At 43.2% G+C, this 9,924-nt stretch overlaps 1 protein-coding gene across 1 annotated transcript in view; it reads right to left on the reverse strand.

The window, feature by feature from the left end:
• plxnc1 (plexin C1) overlaps positions 1 to 9,924 on the reverse strand; it is a 125,811-nt gene that overhangs the window by 64,488 nt on the left and 51,399 nt on the right. Inside the window, exons 10-12 of the mRNA XM_043713333.1 lie at positions 2,751 to 2,831; positions 2,204 to 2,291; positions 1,787 to 1,848 (exon numbers count right to left, since the gene is read on the reverse strand). Of these exons, the coding sequence (XP_043569268.1) occupies positions 1,787 to 1,848; positions 2,204 to 2,291; positions 2,751 to 2,831 (231 nt within the window). The remainder of the gene's footprint in view (positions 1 to 1,786; positions 1,849 to 2,203; positions 2,292 to 2,750; positions 2,832 to 9,924) is intronic.

Consider the following 9,924-nt stretch of genomic DNA (forward strand, 5'->3'; position numbering starts at 1 on the left):
ATTGATTCAACCACAGTTGGGGTACTGTATATAATTCTGGTCACTGCAATTTCGGAAAGGTGTGAAGGATATTGAGACAACATGGAAAGAAGAATCAAACAGGAAAAGAAAGAGAAAGCTCCCTTGGACGAGGAACCTGAGTAATAGGTATATTGGAAAAGCTGGGCATGTTCTCCTTAAAGTAGCAAAGGTTAAGAAGAAATCTGATCAAAGGTTTCAAATCATGAAGGCTCCACACAGAGTAGAGAGAGAAAAACTGTTCCCATTGGCAGAATGGTTGAAGACAAGAGGACAGACATTTAGGCTGATTGGGACATGAGGAGAAAACTGTTTCATACAATGATGGTTTGGATCTGGAATGCAGTGCCTTGAAAAGTGGTTGAGGCAGATTAAACTCTAAAGGGAACTGGATAAAGGCTGAAAAGAAAAAAAAATGGCAGGGCTCTGGTGCAAAGGTAGAGGAGCAGGATGTGCTGTTTTGCTCTTGCAAGGAGCCATGATGGCCTTGAGGGGTTGAATGGCTCCCTTTGTGCCGCACCAATCTATAATTCTATGAACTCTCCAGAAGCTCTGTGTTTCTCCAATTCTGACCCCTCGACAATTTCTGATGTTAATTGTTCCAGCCAGCTCACTGATTTCCAAAGCTCTCGAACCTTCTCCATTTCCTGTATTTTGGACAGGAACTGAGAGGCAATCTATTTGTTGGACTTAATCATTGAAATCTTTGTGCAAATACTTTCATGGTGGCACTACCCAGTTGCATTCTTATGCATAGAGACTGCTTGCAATCTGAGAGTATTTAGTGCAAGGCTAGAGAGTAAGATGCAGTCACACTAGGAAGGCATAGTAGTAATGTCATTGGATCAGCAACCCAGTGGTCTGGACTAATATTTTGGGGACATGGATTTGAATCTTACCATGACAGTTGGTGAAAATTTGAATTCAGTTTTAAAAGCTGCAGAATTAAAAGCTAATATAACTGCTGCAAAAATCCACCTGATTCACTAATGACTTTTAGGGAAGGAAATTAGATTACAGTCCCTACAGTGTGGAAACAGGCCCTTCGGCACAACCAGTCCACACCGACTCTCCGAAGAGTAACCCACCCAGACCCATTTCCCTCTGACTAATGCACCTAACACAATGGGCAATTTAGCACGGCCAATTCACTTGACCTGCACATCTTTGGATTGTGGGAGGAAACCGGAGCACCCGGAGAAAACCCACACAGACACAGGGAGAATGTGCAAACTCCACACAGACAGTCGCCCACGGCTGGAATCGAACTTGGGACCCTGGTGCTGTGATGCAGCAGTGCTAACCACTGAGCCCCAAATCTATCATCCCTAGTTGGTCTGATGTACATGTGACTCCACATGAATGCTGTTGATGATTAATTGCCTCTGAAAGCCACTCAGTTAGAAATTAGCAAAAATGCTGATCTTGACAGTGATGTCCACATCCAATAAATGAACATAATTCTGAGGAAGGAAGTGTAAAGCTGTGGGAGAAACTCTCTCTACTCCAGGTTATTCACTTCTTAACAGAATACCTGTTTTGGTGAAATGATCACCAGACTCCAACCATGAATCTAGCTGACTCAGTGCTGGAAAGATCATTAAAGATTGAGAATGGTCAGTCATGCACATATCGCAGGACCTGGGACTGAGGCAAGTTAAATTCCTAGAAATGATTCATTCACATTCATAATCATAAACAACACACAATCAAAGCTTTATTTAGATAATTCAAACACAAACCATGGTTGGCTTGGAGTATTCCTTACCGTACAAATCCTTTCTGGTGAACAAAAGACACAGCCTGGCTTCCGGACATCGCAACTGTAAACTGTTAAAACAAAACCTTATTAGAATTGGATTGTAAACTCTGGTGCAGCAAGGATGCTTATTCGTCAGTAACATGGTCATTTTCCACAATAAACTGGAAGGGTGTAGCTCCAATAACACTCAAGAAGCTCGACACCATCCAGATCAAAGCAGACCTATGACATAATTTTATGGCACTCCCCACTCTCATGCCAATCCATTCCCAGTCTTTTGTGTCTGTAAAAGGAGCCAATCATAATGGATATCTGGAATTTATAGGCAAGGTTTAGCCTCTTCACTATGTTTCTGATTGAATGTCTGTTAAGAGACTGAGGCTGAATCTCATTTCTATTGTAAAATTCTAAAGAATCAATTACCTGTGATATTGTTCGGATTATCAATAATGTAACTGGAATTTCTACTGTACACAACATTCACAGGAATGAGCCGTCTTTCATTCACAAACTGCAAAATATAAACAATGTCCAATTTAGCTAATGATCACAGATCATCACATGCATTTTCGTTAAATTAACATTTAAAAAAATCAAACACTGACAAAGGACTGTGTTTAAAGGTTACCCATGAGGGGAGAAGGCAGTACCTAAAACAGGGCACCATGACATTGGCCTTGTGTCTGTGCAAGCCTGTATCCCACTATTTTTTTTACTTGCACCTAGGAAGGTGTTAGGAGGATTACTGACTTGGTGGAGACAGTAGTACAGTCCCAAACAGACTCCAAATGGTTACCCACACTAACACCAACATTGGCAAGTGAAACCTCTCACTCTTAAAACTGCAAATTAATTGATGGAAGTTAAAAGTTGAATCAGGTTTATACTTTACTGAACACAGTCTAACGGTGAAAGGCCAAGGAATTACAGACTGAGAAAACACAATGAACTACTTAACCATTACACTAACCTGAGGCCTGATACACTGGATGACAGATCCGTTGATCCACTTGGCCTTTTGTAACTTCCCATCAAACAAACAACTCAGGTCCTGCAAAACAGTGTATCATGAAGCTTCCTGAAAGATTTATAAATTAAGATCTAACTCTTCATTCCATTATTAACAAAGCTGCAGCAGAAGATCTAGAAAATGATAATCCAACCAGGAAGACTCGACACCATTTTATGCACGGGAAATCCTGTTTGATAAATGTATTCAAAATCTTCGAGGACGTAACAACCAAAGTTGGGAAAGGCATTTGACAAGTTGCCATGTAACAGGTTACTTGTCAAAAGCTCATAAAGCTGAAGTCATAGATTAGTATCAATAACCAACTGATAGGAAACACAGGGTGAAATTTAATGGAATTTGGAAGCAATAGGCATTTAATCAGATGCAGGATGTGAAATTTACCACCTTTCTTACCTCTATTTCAACTAAGTCTGCCTGGGCATCAATTGAGTATCGCAACCTCACTACTGATGAAATTCAACCAGCGATGGACAGGAGACTTGTCATGCATGAAGCCTAAAATTCAAAGCCCTGTCAGGTTGGCTTATGGGCTGTCAGGGGCAGGGGTCCTTCATTCAAAGGTCATTTACGGAAGGTCAACACTTTTGGAAGAGAGTGGAGTTTACTTAAAACCTACCCTTTCTCATGGACAGTCTGACTGTCCACTCCTAACCAGAGATCCCTTCCCTCCTCATTCACCTAAGGCCTGGACCACTGATTGATCCTAAACTTGTGATGGGTTCACTACTGGCAGCTTCCAGCACATGTGGAGGCAGAGGAGACACAGGGCATGTGCCAGTTCTCCAGCCTGGTGTCCATATTAAATTCTGCCCAAAAGTGGTCAGGATGGATGTCTCATTTTCATGTTGTCAAATTGTAACCAGCGGAATGTCACATGGATTAGTGCTATGGTCTCCACCTGTACCATTCTAGGTGAATGGCTTGAATGAAGGGGAGTCATGGATTGTAGCAATATTTACTGGTGATACAAAGATGTCCAGGAAAGCAAGTTGTGAGGAGGAATCAACAAAAGGGATGTCAATAGGTTCAGTGAGTGGACAAAAAAAAATGTTCAGACAGTACAGAATGCGGAAAAACAGAAATTAACAGTGCAGATTTTTAATCTACACCGTTCGTACTAATTATGCATTTAAAATGCCCGTTGTAATCAAGAACTGACCGATCTTTAATAGCAGGGGATTTCCAGTTGCTTCGCTTGGTGGAAGTGGTGTGCACTGACCCTATATCCAGCTACCCAGCAGTGATAATATACTGAGAGCAGCCTTCATTGATTTAGAGTGAGCCCTATTCCTCCGTCAGTTGTGGGAGACCAAGCCCACAGGATTGCCATTAAACCAACCAGCACTTCGGGAATCCCAGCAGCAGGAGGAGGAAGTGAGAGCTGCAGATGCTGAAGATTAGAGTTGAAAAGTGTGGCGCTGGAAAAGTACAGCAGGTCAGACAGCAACCGAGGAGCAGGAGAATCAATGTTTCAAATCTCAGCAGCACCAGACCAAGTGGAGAAATACCATGATGTCTGGGACGTTAGACAACTCTCCTGGTGCAACCAGTGAGGAGGAAGGCTGCTACGTTGCCAGGTTTGAGAGTGCGGAGGGCATGGTGGCTGAGGATTGCTTAAATTGGAGTTGAACATAGGAGGGTGGGTGTAGTGAACCTTGAAAGGAGGCAACAGCCTGCCCTCTCTCCACCTTCCCTTGCCCCATGTAAATTGGCAGCAGAGGAATTCGTTGGTCACTTAAAAGCCTCATAGGTCCAAGATAGGCATCCTGGCACTTTTCCCACCCTCCATAACCTCAGACAGGTCAGAGGTGATTGTAAAGGCAGCTATAAATTGGATTTTATCTTATGAACTAAGCTACCCCCACTATAGACATGCTGGATGTGCTGGGGAAAGTTGGGGTATAAAATCCAAGATTCTTTGGGGATTTGACAGGTAGATGCAGAAAAGTTGATCTGCCTTGTAGGAGAGTCTAGGACCAGAGGGCATCATCTGAGAATAAGGGGTCACCGATTTAAGACAGAGATGAGGAGGGATTCCTTCTCTAAAAGGGGTGTAAATCTTTACCTCAGACAGCTCTCAAAGTTGGCTCATTAAGTTTATTCAAGGCTGAGACAGAGATGTTTCATCACTAAGGGAATCAAGGGTTATGGGGGAAAGGCAGGAAAGTGGAATTGAGGATCATCAGATCAGCCAAAGTGTTATTGATGGTGAAGTAGACAAGATGGACCAAATCACCTACTTTTGCTGTGGCAGCTAGGATTCTTATAGGGTCACCCACAGCACTGTTCCGAGGAAGGGTCATTGGACCCGAAACTAACTATGCTTTTTCTCCACAGATGCTGCTAGACCTGCTGAGCTTTACCAGTAATTTCTGATTTTGTTGTTGGTTCTGTTGGAAAGGAAGTTCAAGGGTTTTGACTCATTTGTTACCCATGAACCTGCAGATGAGCGTCACACATGGTTACAGAAATTCTGTCGTCCCAGTGTAAGTGTTTTTGCGTTCCAGAATATGACTTGACAGACCATCCAGTTGAATGAAAACTCACTCACAGAAAGCAGGTCAGACTTCACTGCACCGCTTGTGACTTCAGAAACCAATAATATCAGCCAAGCACTTTTCAGTATCAGCCAAAATATTTATTAAGTTTAACAGGGAATCATTTTCGACAGTGATGTAAGGGACAGCATTGGACAGGGGGAGCTGGACTCTCTGGATTATTCTATGGTCAACTGGTATTTATTTGATGGACTGAATGGCCTCCATCACTGCTATAGGAGTCTGTGAGTAGGAGTCTAGATCAAGACCATCATGCTCCTTGGAAAGTCCCTCTGAACTCTTTCAAAGAACCAGCGATGAAGGATTTCTCAAAAAATTCAGCAATCTTCCTTTTCAGCAAAAATGTAAAAACTGCTGCCATCCCACTGACCATGTGATAAGAAGCCCACGAAGCAGAGTTCCTCCTTCTGCACAGCAGCAAGAGGAACCAGCTTGCTCAAACAGGAAATGAATCTATCTGGGAAGAGTCGTACACTTGTTCTGCTCCAGTCCTGTCAGTCAGACGAGAACTGATCATTTTCACAACTCTTGAATACCACAGAGGAGGGTGATCACATCAGGAGTGTTTCAGGGTTGCAAATGTACACCCACTGGACAATTCCTTTTATCTATTTATAGGATGCATCACATTTGAGATAATCCTTGTTCATCCCTGGTTGGTCGGGGACACTCTTACAGAATCATCAAATTTTACAATACAAAAGGAGGCCATTCAAACAAATGTATCTGTACTGGCTCCCAAAGGAACTATCCAGCTAGTCCCACTCTCCACACCAATTTCCATAGCCCTCTAACTTGATCCCTTTCAAATATATATCCAGCTCTCTTGTGAAATCGACTATGGAATCTGCCTCCATCACTCTCCCAGGCAACATGTTCCAAATCTTAACAACTCTCTGAGGAAAGAGGCTTCTCCTCATCTCACTTCAAGCTCTCTTGCTGACAATCTTGAACTTGTAATCCCATATTGCTGCAGCCTGTGTGGCAAACAGCTGCCACAGTGGGTCAGCGATCCCTAGACTTTGACCAACCAGCCTCATGTACAGTGATCCATGTGAGGATGAGAGGTCAGTTGAAGGGGAGCTTGGTGATGGTGATTTTCCCAACTGGTTGTGCCCAATGTCCTTCTCGGTGTAACTTTGCAAATAGTAATAATTGTTCAAAGACTCTCCATCCACAATAGATGGCCTTTCTTTAATTGATTTATAGGAATTATTCTTGTGGCATTATGTCTCAACAACTATGCAGTCAGGATCCTAGTTCATCAAAGCACTTTTCCCCTTCAAAAAAGAACTGTCAGAGGAAACTAGATACCCAATCCTAGCTAAAAGTGTTAATTTTTAATGAACAGGCAACCCACGCTGACTTTGGTGTTTTAAGCCATGAATTAAACATGGAAACATAGAAGATAGGAGCAGGAGTAGGCCATTCAGCCCTTCAAACCTGCTCCACCATTCATTTTGACCATGGCTGATCATCCAACTCAATACACTAATCCTGCCCTGTCCCCATGTCCCTGATCCCATTAGCCACAAATGCTATCTTGAAAACACATAATGTTTTGGCCTCAACCACTTTCTGTTGTAGTGAATTCCACAAGCTCCCTGCTCTCTGGGTAAAGAAATTTCTCCTCAACTCAAACATAAAAGGTTTACTATGCATCCTCACTGTCCACTGGAACAGTACCAGATGATTGGAGGGTGGCAAATGTTATTCCCTTGTTCAAGAAAATGAATAGGAACAACCCTGGGAATTACAGACCAGTCAGTCTTACAGCAGTGGGCAAATTATTGAAGACGATTCTGAGAGACCGGATTTATGATTATTTGGAAAAGCATAGCTTGATTAGAGATAGTCAGCATGGCTTTGTGAGGGGTAGGTCATGCCTCACAAGCCTTACTGAATTCTTTGAGGATGTGAAAAAACATATTGATGAAGGTTGAGCAGTGGATGTGGTGTGCATGGATTTTAGATAAGGTTTCACGTGGTTGGCTCATTCAGAAAGTAGAAGGGCTTATGCCCGAAACGTCGATTCTCCTGTTCCCTGGATGCTGCCTGACCTGCTGCGCTTTTCCAGCAACACATTTTCAGCTCATTCAGAAAGTAAGCAGGCATGGGATACAGGATAATTTGGCTGTCTGGATACAGAATTGGCTGGCCCATAGAAGACAGAGGGTGGTAGTAGATGGAAAGTATTCAGCCTGGAGCTCGATGACCTGTGGTGTTATGCAGGGATCTGTTCTGGGACCTGTGTTCTTTGTGATTTTTATAAATGACTTGGATGAGGAAGTGGAAGGGTGGGTTAGTAAGTTGTTTCCAATGACACAAAGGTTGGTGGAGTTGTGGATGGTGTGGAGGGCTGTTGTAGGTTGCAATGAGACATTGACAGTATGCACAGCTGGGCTGAGGAGTGGCAGATGGAGTTCAACCTGGAAAAGTATGAAGTGATTTATTTTGGAAGGTTGAATTTGAATGCAGATTACAGGGTTAATCCTTGGCAATGTGGAGGAACAGGGGGATCTTGGGGTCCATGTCCATAGATCTCTCAAAGTTGCCACCCAAGTTGATAGGGCCGTTAAGATGGCATATGATGTGTTGGCTTTCATCAGCAGGGGATTGAGTTTAAGAGCCGCAAGGTTGTGCTGCATCTGTATAAAGTCCTGGTTAGACCACACTTGGAATATTGTGTTCAGTTATGGTCACGTCATTATAGGAAGAATGTGGAACCTTTAGAGGGTGCAGAGGAGATTTACCAGGATGCTGCCTGGATTGGAGGGCATGTCTTATGAAAAAAGGTTGAGGGAGATAGGGCATTTCTCATTGGAGCGAAGAAGGATGAGAAGTGACTTGATTGTGGTGTACAAGATGTTGACAGACATAGATAGAGTGGATAGCCAGAGACTTTTTCCCAGGAAAGAAATGACAGTCACAAGGAGGCATAACTTTAAGATGTTTGGAGGAAGGTATTGGGGAGATGTCAGAGGTAGATTCTTTACACAGAGAGTGTTAGGTGTGTGGAATGCACTGCCAGCAGTGGTAGTAGTGTCAGATACACAGGGGACATTTAGGCAACTCTTGGATAGGCACTTGGATGATAGTAAAATGAAGGATATGTAGGTTAGTTTGATCTTAGAGTAGGATTAAAAGTTGGTGCAACATCAAGAGTCAAACATACTGTTCTATGTTCTATGACCCCTGATTCTGTACTCCACCGCAATCAGGAACATCCCTCCTGCATCTAACTTGTTGAGCCCTGTTAGAATTTGATAGGTTTCTATGAGATCCCCTCTAATTCTTCTAAGTTTCAGTGAATATGTCCTAACCAACTCAATCTCTCCTCATACATCAATCCTGCCATTTCAGGAATCAATCGGGTATACCTTCACTGCACTCCCTCTGCAGCTTGACCATCCTTCCTCAGATAAAGAGACCAAAACGGGTAGACAATACTTCAGGTGAGGTCTCATCAATGCACTGTACAATTGCAGCAAGACATGCTGGTTCCTGAATTTAAAGCATCTCACAATGAAGACCAATAGATAGTTTACCTTCTTCACTGCATTTACTTTCAGCAACTGGTACAGGAGGAAACTCAAATCTTGTTGAACATTCCCGTCTCCCAATTTACAGATATTCAAAAATTTGAATTTGTAAAAGTTTGAGATTTTTACATTTAGTTCCCTCATCTACATCATTAACATATAGTGTGAATACCTAGGATCCTAGTACTGATCCCTGTCACTGCTTACCATTCAAGAAAAGACCCATCTGTTCTGACTCTTTATTTCCAGCCTGCAAACTAGAACATAGAACATAGAACAATACAGCACAGAACAGGCCCTTTTCGTCAATGATTCTGACTCTGCCACTCCCACAGGCAGCGCATTCCATGCCCCCACCACTCTCTGGGTAAAGAACCTACCCCTAACATCTCCCCTATACCTTCCAACCTTCACCTTAAATTTATGTCCCCTTGTAACACTCTGTTGTACCCGGGGAAAAAGTTTCTGATTGTCTACTCTATCTATTCCCCTGATCATCTTATACACCTCGATTAAGTCACCCCTCATCCTTCTCCGTTCCAAAGAGAAAAGGCCTAGCACGGTCAACCTATCCTCGTACGACCTATTCTCCATTCCAGGCAACATCCTGGTAAATCTTCTCTGCACCCTCTCCAAAGCTTCCACATCTTTCCTAAAGTGAAGCGACCAGAACTGCACACAGTACTCAAACTGTGGCCTAACCAAATTCCTGTACAGCTGCAACATCACTTCACGACTCCGGAACTCAATTCCTCTACCAATAAAAGCCAGTACGCCATATGCCTTCCTCACCGCACTATTTACCTGGGTGGCAACTTTCAGAGATCTGTGTACATGGACACCAAGATCCCTCTGCTCATCCACACTACCAAGTACCCGACCATTAGCCCAGTACCCCATCTATTAGCCCAGTACCCCATCTGCAAAGGAGCAACTTTTTCATGCAGAGGGTGGTGCGTGTATGGAATGAGCTGCCAGAGGAAGTGGTGGAGGCTGGTACAATTACAACAT

The sequence above is a fragment of the Chiloscyllium plagiosum genome, chromosome 23, assembly GCF_004010195.1.
Source record: "Chiloscyllium plagiosum isolate BGI_BamShark_2017 chromosome 23, ASM401019v2, whole genome shotgun sequence".
Taxonomy (NCBI): Eukaryota; Metazoa; Chordata; class Chondrichthyes; order Orectolobiformes; family Hemiscylliidae; genus Chiloscyllium; species Chiloscyllium plagiosum.